The 15,133-nt window shown below is 48.7% G+C and overlaps 1 protein-coding gene across 3 annotated transcripts in view; it reads right to left on the bottom strand.

The window, feature by feature from the left end:
• Positions 1-15,133, bottom strand: part of LOC125465587 (alpha-N-acetylgalactosaminide alpha-2,6-sialyltransferase 6) — a 42,576-nt gene that overhangs the window by 12,694 nt on the left and 14,749 nt on the right. For 2 of the 3 annotated variants that reach the window (XM_059638276.1, XM_059638275.1), the window contains exons 2-3: positions 2,018-2,138; positions 1,158-1,168 (exon numbers count right to left, since the gene is read on the bottom strand). In XM_059638276.1, coding sequence (XP_059494259.1) covers positions 1,158-1,166 — 9 coding nt within the window. In that variant the 5' untranslated portion in view covers positions 1,167-1,168; positions 2,018-2,138. Of the gene's footprint in view, positions 1-1,157; positions 1,169-2,017; positions 2,139-7,676; positions 7,962-15,133 lie in introns of those variants that run through there. The other variant, XM_048559282.2, reaches the window with a different exon arrangement.

Genomic DNA, 15,133 nt, shown 5'->3' with positions numbered 1-15,133 from the left:
CTTCTCCCTTGCATTCGTATAGCGCTGTCACCACAGTGAAGCATCCCAAGGCACTTTAAACAGAAAAAAGAGGCACCAATCTGACCATGGCACTGGAGATATTTGGGAAGACACACAGAAAGCTGGTCAAAAGAATAGGGTTTTGAGGTGACAAGGTGTAGAGCTGGATAAACACAGCAGGCCAAGCAGCATCAGGGGAGCAGGAAAGCTGACATTTTGGGCCTCGACCCTTCTTCGGAAAAGGATGGGGTATTGTAAAGGAAAGCAACGGAGAGGCAAAGAGGTTTCAGAGAGGGAATTCTACAGCTTAGGAGCTAAATAGGTGAACCAAAACATGCAGCAAATAAAATCCGAGATGTGCAGAAATTGAAGGAGCGTAGAGATATCAGAGGGTTGCAGCCCAAGCAATATTCCCTGTGAACTGTGATCCACTTGAGGTTCCACAAACACCAAATGGCGTTTAGCTTATGAGAGTTTAGCTTAGCTTTCCCGAAGCTGCTGTCGTGCACTGATCTCAGAGATGAGTCCGGCAGAAACAATAAATAAAGGGAACAGAGGTAGTGAGGGTTGAAAAAGAGGAATTTGGAGCGAACGAGAAAACTAATGGATTGCTAGACTGGAAGCCAGTGTAAGTCAGTTAGTGCAGGGTTGATGGTGGATATTACTTGGTCTGAGTTAGGATATAATCAACAGAGCTTCCCCTCAGCTGACATTTCCAATGGATGCAACTGGGAGGCTGGCAGAGATTGTTTAGGAATAGTTTTAAGTCTTGAGGTAGTACAAATGCGAATGAGTTAAAGGGGTTATATTCAGAAGCAGAGACAATTAGTACATTCATAGCTTTCATTAGGACTGAGCAAAGCTGCTTGCAAGCAGCTTAAAAGCTCTTTAAATCACATTTCATAGCTACAAACATAATAGTGGCAAATGAAGTCAATAATCCAAGAAATCCAAAATAAAAGCAGCTGTTGTTGGAAATGCAGAGAGCAGCATCTGCAAAACAGGTTACAATCCAGCAAAACACAGACTTCTCTTCAGATGATCTGCTGCATTTATGTCTAGCAGTTGTTTCAGAAGCAGTAGACAGCTTGTAGCATTTTCCCCCAAGTCTCTTGATGTTGGCAGCAGCACTAGTTCTGTGAACATTGAGTCCTCACCTTAAACATGCCTGGAACAAAAGTAAAACAAATTTCTGAATTTCACACAAAGTGATTTTTTTTTGAAAACATGAGCATAATCGATTGATTCAATAAAACCGACGGACAATAATTGAGGAGTAACTTATCTCCTTTAATGTTGCACTAACTCCAAACTAATTTAGGTGACAAGGGTTAGCTCAGAACTGAACTTCTCAACAAAACAAAAAATCTCTGTATTAAACACATCGAAACAAATCTGCGTTTAGAAAGTGGCTTACAGCTTCTTGGGAAAATGCTAAAGAACTTACATTTGCTTCTCAAACATAGCCTACTATTTTTCTAGGCACATTCATCCAATGTGGTGTTGCGACAGGTACCAGTATTTATTGCCAATCCCTATATGTCAAAAAAAATTGTTTTGGGATGTGATTATCACTGACAAGGCAGCAACCGCTGTCAAGCCCGAACTGCCCTGCAGTAGTTGGCGGGGAGCTGCTTTCTCGAACCACTGCAGTGGGGGTGCCGCGGGATTTTGAGCCAGAGATGGTGAAGGAGTGGCAACGCAGTTTCAAAGTCTGCTCCCACATGTCTGCTAGCCATGATCTACTGGGTAGTAGAGGCTGCAGGTATGGAAGGTGTTGCTACAAGAGGCTTGGGAAACTTTTAAGCGCCTCTTGAACATGGTACACGGCAGGGAGTGAATGCCCAAGGTGGCAAATGGGGTGCCAATCAGAGACAAGGTGCCATTTTGCACACACCTAAGTGGTTTGCTAGGCCACTTCAGAGGGAAGGTACAAGTTAACCTGGAGACGCAGACTAGGTAAGAACAGCAGATGACGTTCCCTGAAGTGTTGATAAAAAAAAAATGAGATACAAACCTTTTCAATGCAGATCGCTCCAATCGGGCAGCTTCCAAAACACAGTTCTGCCCCAATACATGTACAAAGAGCTGCCTGGCTGATCGCAGAGTCACTGCAAGTTAACAATGGTTTTCAAACGCTGAAAGCAAGGGACAAAATCAAGATGTAAAAACCTTATAGAAAGGTTGCGCTGGTTAGATTACTGACACAATCAAATCAGATTCATTTCTCCAGGGCGTATTTTGTTCTGAACATGAAGCAGCCAAAGAGAACCTGGACTTCACCAGTTTCAAAATCTCCCCTTCCCCCACCGCATCCCTAAACCAGCCCAATTCGTCCCCTCCCCCCACTGCATCCCAAAACCAGTCCAACCTGTCTCTGCCTCCCTAACCTGTTCTTCCTCTCACCCATCCCTTCCTCCCAGCTCAAGCTGCAAGTCCATCTCCTACCTACTAACCTCATCCCACCTCCTTGACCTGTCTGTCTTCCCTGGACTGAGCTATCCCCTCCCTACCTCCCCACCTATACTCTCTCCACCTATTTTCTTTTCTCTCCATCTTCAGTCCGCCTCCCCCTCTCTCCCTATTTATTCCAGTTCCCTCACCCCATCCCCCTCTCTGAAGAAGGGTCTAGGCCCGAAACGTCAGCTTTTGTGCTCCTGAGATGCTGCTTGACCTGCTGTGTTCATCCAGCCTCACATTTTATTATGTAGCAAGGACTGATGCCTTTGTTTACAGGCTGCTAGGAGGATGCAATAAAGCACAAATGGGAAAAAAAGACACAGGAATTTCACAGCCATAAGCTGCTTAGAAAGAGCTTCAGGGCGAAAAGTCGCAGTATCGTAGGCAGCACACTGGAAATGCTGGAAATCTTGAAAAAAGTAGAAAGCGTGTAAGATAACTAGTCCCCAAAAGAGCTAAGTGATATCATGAAATAAGCTCCATCCATCAGGAAATGCAGGAGCTAACAGCATTCTAGATGAGATTCCAAGTCAGTGTGAGAATGTTTCATTGGCAGGAAGGTGTATTTACCTTACAGTCTCACCATGGACAAACATTTCTTTTTATTTGTTCTGGGGATGTTGCTGTTTCTTGCTGTTTGGGCCAGCATTTAATGTCCAGAATCTTTAATTGATTCAATTTTTCAAATTTATTCATTACTGGGATGAGAACGTCGCTGGCTAGGCAGCATTTACTGCCCATTCCTAATTGCCACAGGGTAGTTCAGAGTCAACCATTTTGCTGTGGGTCTGGAGTCACGTGTAGGCCAGACCAGGTAAGGATGGCAGTTTCCTTCCCTAAAGAGCAGTAGTGAACCAGATGGGTTTTTTTCCCCAACAGTTGGCAATGGATTCATGGGGTCATCATTAGATTCTTAACTCCTCCAGATATTTTGAATTCAAATTCCACTGTCTGCTGTGGCAGGATTTTACCTGGGTCCCCAGAATATTACCTGGGTCTCTGGATTAAGACTCCAGTGATTATACCACTAGGCCCTCGCCTCCCCAGCATATCCCCAGTTATTAAGCTGCTGTGCGCTAATGTGCTGGATATGTTTGTCTTGACTCCACACTTCTGTACCCAGCAGTTACCATCAGATGTTTAATAGATGTTAACTGTGTTAGCCGCATGGGATTGAGTCAAACATTCCTTTTTTTTAAATGCAGCAACGCATTTTGTGTTCATCACTAGGACTTTGTATCAACTACGTGCATGCAATAAAAGTAGGTCAGAAGCATCAGGAAGGGATGAGGAGGAGCATATTTCAATAGTGACTGGTCAGGATTGGTTTATCTGGGTCTCTGGATTAACAGTCCAGTGATAATACCACTAGGCCATCGCCTCCTCCTCTGATAAGGCTCTTTCAGAGGGCAGTTCGTAGAGTCAGAGTCCCTACAGTGCAGGCAGCGGCTATTCGGCCTAAGAGGTCATCACCGAAGAGCATCCCACCCAAAACCTTCCTCATCCCCCCCCCCCCCCCCAAACCCTATCCCCGTAATCTTGCATTTCCCATGGTGAAGCCACCTCGCCTGCGCACTCCCAGAACACTACAGGACAACTTAGCCTGGCCAAACTATCTAATCCTAGGACTGTGGGAAGAAACTGGAGCACGCACACAGGCACGGGGGGAACGTGATAGACCTACACAGTTAAGAGTCATCTACATTGCTGTGGGACTGGAGTCACATGTAGGCCAGACCAGGTAAGGATGGCAGTTTCCTTCCCTAAAGGGTTTTTTTTCTGACAATCAACAATAGCTACACAATCACCGTTAGGCCAGAATCTCTCAGATTTGAAATTTCCCTATCTGCCTTGGTGGGGTTCGAACCCAAGTCGCCTGGGGTTGGAGATTACTAGCTCATCAGCAATACCATTAACAAACAAAAACAGAATGCTGGAGAAACCCAGCGGGTCGGGCAGCAAGTGCAGAGACGGAGAAGAATAGTTAATGCCTCAAATAGCTTTTTCAGCCCGGAAAGCAGCTCGGGAAAGGCGGTACTTAATGCTGACGGTGGGTGGGCGGTTAGGCGGGGACAGGGCTGGGCGCGGAGAGAGAAAAAATAGTAGACAGACAAGGGGATTGTTGATAGTAAGCCAGGGGAAAAGGGAAGCTCGGTAAGTGATAGTGGGAGCTGGAGATGGTTGAAAATGGGCTGACTGCAGTGAAAGCAACGCATTTAATAATAGAACTTGGGGTGTGTGGTCGGTGCTAGACAGGGAAGGAGCTGGCCATGCTCTGAAATCATTCAATTCAATGCTGAGTGCTGAAGGCTTTAAGGTGCCTGAGCATCGTCCCTCAAGCTTGCATTGAGCCTTGCTGGACATGAGACAGAGAAGTTGACCAGCGAACACGGTGACAGGCAATAGGAATCTCCGGGTCATTTTCACGGCCAGAATGTAGGTGTTCTGCAAAGCTGTCATCCAGTCTGCATTCTATCTCCCCAATGTACAGCAGACCACATTGTGAGCAGCAAATAGACAAGCTTGAGTGATGTGCAGGTAAATGGCTGCTTCACCCTGGAAGGTGTGTCTGGGGCCTTGGGTACCGAAGAAGGAAGGAAATGGGCAGGTTCTGCACCTCCTGCGATTGCAGGGGGAGGTGTTGAGAGTAGAGGCAGAATGGACCAAGGTGTCCCAGACAGAACAATCCCTGTGGAAGGGGATGGAGGGGAATATATGTCCGGTGGTGGCATCACAGTGGAAATTAGCAGCTCATGATCATTTAGGTACAATAGCTCGTGGGGTAGTAAGTGAGGATGCGGGGGGGGAACCATAACGAAAAGGATAAGGCTGAGAGTCCGTCAACCACTAGAGAAGTTGATAAAAAGATGCTGCTAGACTTATTGAGGTTCAGTGGCCCAATGGTTAGCACTGCCACCTCAGTGTTAGGGTCCCGGTCCCAACTGTCTGTGCGGAGTTTGCACATTCTCCCCGTATCTGTGTGGGTTTCCTCCGGGTGCTCTGGTTCCCTCCCACAGTCCAAAGATGTGCAGGCTAGGTGGATTGGCCGTACTAAGTTGCTCCTAGTGTTCAGGGATGTGTAGATTAGGTGGGTTCTAGGGGGATGGGCCTGGGTAGGATGCTCTGAGGTTTGGTGTGGACTTGCTGGACCAAAGGGCCTGTTTCCACACTGTAGGGATTCTACGACTTCTGTTTTTTGTTCAGATATCCAGCCTCCACTGTTCCTTGCAAAAACTGAAAGAACATTAACTCTGATTTCTCTCCACAGATGCTGCCAGACCTGCTGAGTTTTTCCACCAATTCCTGTGTTTGGTCTACTGTTCTTTGCTTTATTGTTGATCTTACCACTGTACCACTTTAATGTGCATCTACTGTAAAGAAACTTGCTATTAATTAGCATGTAATAATTCTTTACCATTGTTTTCAAAACTGAACTTAACTCCTGCCAAAGGAATCATTTCCATAGGGTATGAGTAACTTAGACCAACTGCAATAAGGAGGAGCGATGACTGTGAATCTAGCCAAAGGTATGTGTGAGCATTACCATAGCGTACACCCCTGCTGACCTATCATAAAATCCCTGCAGTGCGGAAACCGGCCATCCCCAGGCATTAGATTAGATTAGATTCCCTACAGTGTGGAAACAGGCCCTTCGGCCCAACAAGTCCACACTGCCCCTTGAAGCATCCCATCCAGACCCATCCCCCTATAACCCACACACCCCTGAACACTACGGGCAATTTAGCATGGCTGATCCACCTAGCCTGCACATCTTTGGACTGCGGGAGGAAACCGGAGCACCCAGAGGAAACCCACGCAGGCACGGGGAGAATGTGCAAACTCTGCACAGTCAGTCACCCAAGGTGGGATTCGAACCCGGGTCCCTGTGAGGCTGCAGTGCTAACCACTGAGCCACCGAGCCAATTTAGCACGGCCAATCCATCTAGCCTGCACCACTTTGGACTGTGGGAGGAAACCCACACTGACATGGGGAGAATGTGCAAACTCCACACACACTGTCATCCAAGGGTGGGATTGAACCCGGGAACCTGATGCTGTGAGGCAGGAATGCCATACGCTGAGCCACCATGCTGCCCTAAAGCATGATTACATTCCACACGCATTGATGGTGAGACTTGAGCCTCTGTCCCTGGAGGATTGGCCTGGACTGATTACAACCCAGTGACATTACGACAACACCACCAGCCCCTGTGCAAAGGGGACCGACGGACAGGATTTCCTCTAAAACCAGGAAATGCTCCAACAAGCTCAACCCAAGATTAAAGAGTAGCTTTCAATTTGGCACATTGCAGCCTTTCAGACTCAATCTGAGTTCAACATTTTCAACTTCTGACATGTACTCCTATTGTATGCTTCATCTCATTTTTCTGGGTCTTTTTTCGCTTTCGGACAGCCGTTGCTCATCGCTCTTCCATCTACACCTCCTCTGGGCCCTATCCCATGTCTATTCTGGTGATGGCAGGTTCCCATCTCGCGAGACCATGGATCGTGCTGTGAGCATCGACCGGCGCTGCTCAGGAGCGCATATCTGCTTCTGTAACAGCGACCGCAGGATAAATTTAGCACACCAGGGAAAGTTACTGTGTTCAAGCTGGAAATAACGCCGTGGAGATCTCACCATCCACCTGAGGGCTGCAGACAGAGCCTCAGTTTAATGTTCACATCTGAACGATGGTGCAATCTCATACAGGAACAGCAGTACGACCAACGCTGTCTGTGCAAGATCCCGCCCATCCACTGGGAAGCAAGATGCACCAACACCAGCATCCTCACCCAGGTCAACACCCACAGGATCGAGACACCGAACTCCCTCGTTCAGCTACAATGGGGCTGGGCACGTTGTCCACACAATCGACTCGAGACTCCCCTCGCAGCAGCTCCAAAACAGCAGGCAAGCCCCAGGTGGACAGAGCAAGTTCTCCAGTGATACCCTCAAGGGTTCATTGGAAAAACGTGACATTCCCACAGACGCCTGGGAATCACTGGCCCCAAGATCATCCAAAATGGAGGAGGAGCATCCTGGAAGGAGACCTGGAGTCTCGCAGTGGGGAGAAAGCAGAAGCCAGCCAGAAACAGCAAAGGAATGGTAATGCATTCCAACACCCCATCTACGCCTTCCCACAAACTCCCTCTGCCCCAAGTGTAACAGAGCCTGCAGAAGTCGCATGGGTCTGTACAGCCACCCACCGACTCACCCTGAGAGCGGAAGAGCGTCGTCGTCATCTGCAAGGGACCCGCCGATGATGATGTTTTATTTTCCTTTAGGAACAGTCATGCAGGATTCAAAATGTTGACTCTTGTTTTTCTCTCTCCACAAACACTGCCTGTTGACTTTCTCCAGCATTCTCTGCAGTTCTTACGGAATGAAATAAAACTGGCAAGAGAGGTCCTAACACTTCAAAGGGCGAAAGCATAAAAAGCACCACATTAAACCCGTGGTGCGGTGATCTGGCAAGTTTTTCTGTATGCTTACATATGTGGAAGGTTTGATCTGTTTTCGCTTCAGTCCTGCTGAAAGCAGGCTTTATTATACAGCAACATGGGGTGGGGGGTGGAGTAATTAATACCTGCAGGCGTAATGTGCTGACAGACTGAAACCATACCCACACAGCAATCACTCCTAGGTGTGGGGTGATTCATCTCCCAGGCATGGCATCCAAGCTGCTCCTAGTACCAAAAATAAATCAATAACAAGGGCAGAAAGTGAACAGCACCCACCAGATGGAGGGCAGCTATGGAGGGCACAAATGCATTGTTTCGTCTCTTTGAAAACCGTTCCAACTTCCCCTTTCTTTTCTCTTGTTCCTCCAAAAACAAATTACAAACCAGAAACTGGCAGGCACTTGCGAGCTCGCAATTCCACGACACGATCAGACCTGTGGGAAAGTTGGCAAGCCTGCAGCCTGCGCTTCCTACATCTGTTGCCGTGACTAGAATTCTTTTCTGATGACACAGAATCACAGCAATGTCACAGACTCTCACGTCCTTCCCCATGCAGTCTGTAATGAAAACTCTCTTTGTTTCGCTCAGCAGCAAAATGTCACCTTTTTAAGATGCTCAGACATTTGACTGGCAGCAAAAAGGAGATGTCAACTGTTTATCCCCACAAGCCACCCAAAGCCAACCCCACTCTGCTGATCAGTTCCTGACACAATGTAGAATTATTCCTCGATCAAGCAACTTTCTAATCGGTCATGCACAATGCAGCCGACCCTAACCCTTCCCGGTTTTCTTTGGGAACAAAATGATTCTTAATGTCAGTACCATAAGCCTTAACAATATACCACCTTGTTCCACAGGGCGATGTGACAATGCCTGCATGGTGGATGTTTTCAGGGAGAGAGATCCTCAAGATTTGACTGAATCTTACGAAGCTGAAGCAGGCCATTCAGCTCATCACGCTGGCACTGGCTCTTCAAAGGCTCGGCACTGTCAAGTGCCAATCTCCTGCTTTCTCCCCATTTCCCCTCACTTTATTTTTATCCAAATAATGGTCCAGTACTCTGTTGAATCCCTCAACTGATCCTGCCTCCAGCATACTTCCAGACACTACTCATTGTGTGAATACGGTTTTCTCAGACCATCATATTTGCTTCTTTTGCAAATAACTTTTAATTTACACCCTCCTTTGCCAAGCAGGAACAGTTTCTCTCCATCCACTCTACCCTGCCCACTCATGATTTTGAAAATACCTATCAGGACTCCTCTCAGTTTCATCTCCAAGAGAGAAAGCCCCAACCTCCTCAATCTCTACTCAAGACTGACATTCCTCATTCCCGAAACCATTCTTGTAAACCACGCCTGCATTCACTCCCGTGCGTTCACATCTTTCCCGTAATGTGGTGTCCTGAACTGTACAAAATACTCCAGCTGAGGTCCAACTTGTGTCTTACACATGTGCAACATCACTTCCTTGTTCTCGCGCTCTATGCCTTGACTATTAAAGCTGAGGACACTGTATGTTTTACTTGTGGCTCTCTCCACCCGCCATCTTCAATGATCTGAGCATCTGTACACACAGGTTCTTCTGTTCTTCATCCACCCCCCTCCCCCATTCAGACTTGTACTCCATTTTGAACATGCAAACGCTCCTTGCATGAGCACAGAACAGCAGAACCACCCTTTATACTGCAGCTATAATGACAGGAAGCAGTTCACTGTATCAGCAGCACCTTTTATCCTGATCTCGGACTTAAAGACTGCGTTTTCAAAATTCGCTGAAGTATAAGTGATAGAAGCACACAACAAAGGAGGAATCCAGCTAGTCCATCATATACCTTAATAGTCTGATACAGCAAAGACCAGAGTTAAAATGATGCTAAAGTCTAAAAATACATCTAGAGAAACTAAAATGCACTGATAAGTAAAGAAATAGAACAGCAGTGGAAAACACCCATAATTTACAAACAGACAAAAGGCAAACTATTTTGATGCAACTCACAGTGTGTGCTTCAATGTTAAAACTGTCCAAGCCCCTGCTTCCCTGATGCAACAATTACAAACTCCTTGCATCAAATTCTGACACACTGTGTCCTGTCATTCTGTAAACACTATGTCCCTTGTCAATTTGTTAATGCTATGTTCCCATACTTCCTAGATATCACATGGGTTCTGCAGTGAGGATACAGATCTGATTATTGAGAGGTGTCAGCACTTTTTGCCACATTAAGCCAAAAGTGGCTGAAATAAAAAGAGGAAGTGTTGGGGAAGCTCAGCAGGTCTGACAGCATCAATGGATAGAGCAAACAGAGTCAATGTTTTAAGTCATAGTTCTAACGGATAATAGTTCAGAAGATTCTGGAATTGGACGTTAACTCTGTTTCTCTTTTCACAGACGCCATCACACCTGCTGAGTTACTCCAGCACTTTCTGTTTTTATTTCAAATTCCCAGCACCCAAGTCGCTTGCTTGCAATCCAGACCAATCCTGACTTAGTCAATATTGAAATATGCTCCTCCTCATTCCTTCTTACTTTTATTGTAAGTACCTAGTTGATACAAAGTTCTAGTGATGAACACAAAATATGTTGCTGCATTTAAAAACAACAGGAATAATAAAATGTGAGGCTGGATGAACACAGCAGGCCAAGCAGCATCTCAGGAGCACAAAAGCTGACGTTTCGGGCCTAGACCCTTCATCAGAGAGGGGGATGGAGACAGGGAACTGGAATAAATAGGGAGAGAGGGGGAGGCGGACCGAAGATGGAGAGAAAAGAAGATAGGTGGAGAGGAGAGTATAGGTGGGGAGGTAGGGAGAGGATAGGTCAGTCCAGGGAAGACAGACAGGTCAAGGAGGTGGGATGAGGTTAGTAGGTAGGAGATGGAGGTGCGGCTTGGGGTGGGAGGAAGGGATGGGTGAGAGGAAGAACAGGTTAGGGAGGCAGAGACAGGTTGGACTGGTTTTGGGATGCAGTGGGTGGGGGGGAAGAGCTGGGCTGGTTGTGTGGTGCAGTGGGGGGAGGGGATGCACTGGGCTGGTTTAGGGATTCAGTTGGGGAAGGGGAGATTTTGAAACTGGTGAAGTCCACATTGATACCATATGGCTGCAGGGTTCCCAGGCGGAATATGAGTTGCTGTTCCTGCAACCTTCGGGTGGCATCATTGTGGCAGTGCAGGAGGCCCATGATGGACATGTCATCTGAAGAATGGGAGGGGGAGTGGTAATGGTTTGCGACTGGGAGGTGCAGTTGTTTGTTGCAAACTGAGCGGAGGTGTTCTGCAAAGCGGTCTCCAAGCCTCCGCTTGGTTTCCCCAATGTACAGGAAGCCACGCCGGGTACAGTGGATGCAGTATACCACATTGGCAGATGTGCAGGTGAACCTCTGCTTAATGTGGAATGTCATCTTGGGGCCTGGGATAGGGGTGAGGGAGGAGGTGTGGGGACAAGTGTAGCACTTCCTGCGGTTGCAGGGGAAGGTGCCGGGTCTGGTGGGGTTGGAGGGCAGTGTGGAGTGAACAAGGGAGTCACGGAGAGAGTGGTCTCTCCAGAAAGCAGACAGGGGTGGGGATGGAAAAATGTCTTGGGTGGTGGGGTCGGATTGTAAATGGCGGAAGTGTCGGAGGATGATGCGTTGTATCCGGAGGTTGGTGGGGTGGTGTGTGAGAACGAGGGGGATCCTCTTTGGGCGGTTGTGGCGGGGGCGGGGTGTGAGGGATGTGTTGCGGGAAATATTCTGGGGACCTGTGTTCAAATCCCACCACAGCAGATGGTGGTATTTGAATTCAAAATATCTAGAATTAAGAATCTATTGATGACTGTGCATCTGTTGTTTATTGTTGGGGGAAAAACCCATCTGGTTCACTACTGCCCTTCAGGGGAGGAAACTGCCATCCTTACCTGATCTGGCCTACATGTGACTCCTGGCCCACAGCAAAATGGTTGACTTTGAAATACCCTCTAGGGCAATTAGGGATGGACAACAAATGTCACCTCATCAGTGACACCGTCATCCCATTTATGAGTAAAGGAAATAAAAATGTTTCTCCCATTTCTGAGACTACTTCCTTTCTCAGCTTCTATTTAATACTATTCTAGTCAAAAGGCTGAGCAAAATTTCTTCAAGTTTCAACCACTGTGATGTTATCCCAATCGTCAGCCCCTCTCCCTCCCCTCACCCACCCCCCTCTCCCTCACTGTCACCCACCCCCTGTCCCTCCCCTCACCCTCACCCACCCCGTCTCCCTCCCCCTCTCCCTCACCCTCACCCACCCCGTCTCCCTCCCCTCACCCTTTCCTACCCGTCTCCCTCCCCTCACCCTCACCCACCCCGTCTCCCTCTCCTCACCCTCACCCACCCCATCTCCCTCTCCTCACCCTCACCCACCCCATCTCCCTCTCCTCACCCTCACCCACCCCATCTCCCTCTCCTCACCCTCACCCACCCCGTCACCCTCCCCCTCTCCCTCACTGTCACCCACCCCCTCCCTCCCTTCACCCTTTCCTACCCGTCTCCCTCTCCTCACCCTCACCCACCCCATCTCCCTCCCCTCACCCTCACCCACCCTGTCTCCCTCCCCTCACCCTCACCCACCCAGTCTCCCTCCCCTCACCCTCACCCACCCAGTCTCCCTCCCCTCACCCTCACCCACCCCGTCTCCCTCCCCTCACCCTCACCCACCCCATCTCCCTCCCCCTCTCCCTCACTGTCACCCACCCCCTGTCCCTCCCCTCACCCTTTCCTACCCCTGTCTCCCTCTCCTCACGCTCACCCACCCCATCTCCCTCCCCTCACCCTCACCCACCCCATCTCCCTCCCCCTGTCCCTCACTGTCACCCAAACCCTGTCCCTCCCCTCACCCTTTCCTACCCGTCTCCCTCTCCTCACCCTCACCCTCGTCACCCCGTCTCCCTCCCCTCATGCTCACCTACACCCCGTCTCCCTCAATGTCACCCACCCCTGTGCCTCCCCTCACCCTCACCTACCCGTCTCCCTCTCCTCACCCTCACCCTCGTCACCCCGTCTCCCTCCCCTCATGCTCACCTACACCCCGTCTCCCTCAATGTCACCCACCCCTGTGCCTCCCCTCACCCTCACCTACCCGTCTCCCTCTCCTCAGCCTAACCCTCATCACCCCGTCTCCCTCCCTTCACCCTCACCCACCCCATCTCCCTCCCTTCTCGATCACCCATCCCATCTCCCTCCCCTCACCCTCAACTCCCTTGTCTCTGTCCCCTCACCCTCAGCCACCTCCTCACCCTCACCCTCACCCTCACCTACCCCCGTCTCCCTCCCCTCACTGTCACCTGCCCCCTCACCCTCACCTCACCCATCCCCCCTCCCTCCCCTCACCTTCATCCACCTCCCTCAACTAGGCCCCTCCCCCTCACCTACCCCTCTCTCCCTCACCCTCCCCACCTCCCTCCCTCCCCTCTGGGTGTCAGGTGGGCTTCAGTCGGGATAGAAACTTGATGTCTGTAGTCAGGGATTGATCTGATGAAGGACTGGTTGGTGCAGTCAGGAGCCTGATGGGGTATGGTGAGGAACCCAGTAGAGTCAGAGCTGCAGACAACAGGGAGCTACCTTGTGCATTTGAGGTTGAGAGTGGCAGGGAGCAGACTGTTACTGCAGGGTCCTAGTGAATAAACACTGGATCAGGGGTAGGATGATGCTGAGCTTTGACACATTCGCACAGGAGAGCAGAGGGAATAAAATGTTGGGATTTCAGGGTCTCAGCCAGAAATATCAGCCTTCCTGCTCCTAAGATGCTGCTTGGCCTGCTGTGTTCATCCAGCTCCACACCTTGTTATCTCAAAAGGTGGAAGGTAGGGAGAGGAATAAACTTATAGACGCTTCTGTTAATGAGTTAAAGACCTCGTACTCGTGCATTAGGCATGCTCATGTGACACAGTCACCACTGTCTTCCTCTTTGTAAAGTGCTGAGACACTTCAAAATATTACTTAAACACTATGATAACAAGGTGTAGAGCTGGATGAACACAGCAGGCCAAGTAGCATCATAGGAGCAGAAAAGCTGATGTTTCGGGCCTAGACCCAATAGGCCCAAAATGTCAGCCTTCCTGTCCCTCTGATGCTGCTTGGCTTGCTGCGTTCATCCAGCTCCACACTTTGTTATCTCAGACCCTCCAGCATCTGCAGTACCTACTATCTCTGATTACTTAAACACAAATGTCTTTTCATATGAAGCAATTATTTTAATGCCATCAATAAATTATGCCTCCAATCCTACTCTCTTATGGTAATGAGCAGGCTGTGTGAGTTTATTGCAAAGAAACTGTCAAGTCAAAACTCTCAATAATTACCCACAAGCTATTTCCATCCACCATGGATTTGATAAGGTGGTTTTTCCAGCTCTCCTTATTCTCAATTTGTTGAAATCAACATTCAACTTGCAAACTTGCAATTTAAGCCACTCTTTCCCAGGGCCACAAATCTATGGAGCTCTTATCAGAGCTTCCTCCTGTTTCAGAGGCTTTTAGGCCCACTGCCGTAATTTTCTGACTTATTCATTACTGTTTCTCATTATCTTCACCTTCGGTAGCTTCTCCCACCTCTCAAAAATGAATAAACAATTCACTGCTGAAGCTGACCACAGGACGCAAGTCAATACAGTGCTATATTATAGCAGACAACCATGTCAAGCACACTCCTGACAACCCACTGCACTGGTTAAGGTCTTGAAAAATACAAATACATGGGGTGGCACAGTGGCTAGCGCTATTCCCTCACAGTGCCAGGGACCCAGGTTCAATCCCAGCCTCGGGAGACAGTCTGTGTGGAGTTTGCACATTCTCCCTGTGTCTGCGTGGGTTTCTTCCCACAGTCCAAAGATGTGCAGGTTAGGTGGATTGGCTGTGGGAAATGCAGGGTTACAGGGATGGGGGGTGTGGGGTGGGGTGCTGTTTGGAGTTCAGAGGGATGGTATGGACCAAATGGCTTGCTTCCACCCTGTTGGAATTCTCTGAGCCAACAGTGCTTCTGACAATGGGCGATATCACCAGTCTTCTTGTGCCAGCCTTACCTAAACCAGTTTGGATGGCAATGTTTGAGGTTTGGCAGTTCTACAGAATACAAAACTGAACTGCAGCTGTGGGTGTGAAAATTACAAAACAGTTACCTCAGAGGAAATGCCCATCATCTTTGCATAAGCTGTTGGCTAGAGCAATCTAACATTAAATCTGGTTGCTCTGTTTT

The sequence above is a fragment of the Stegostoma tigrinum genome, chromosome 29 (assembly GCF_030684315.1).
Source record: "Stegostoma tigrinum isolate sSteTig4 chromosome 29, sSteTig4.hap1, whole genome shotgun sequence".
NCBI classification, from domain to species: Eukaryota; Metazoa; Chordata; class Chondrichthyes; order Orectolobiformes; family Stegostomatidae; genus Stegostoma; species Stegostoma tigrinum.
This window is presented reverse-complemented; position numbering and strand designations above follow the sequence as displayed.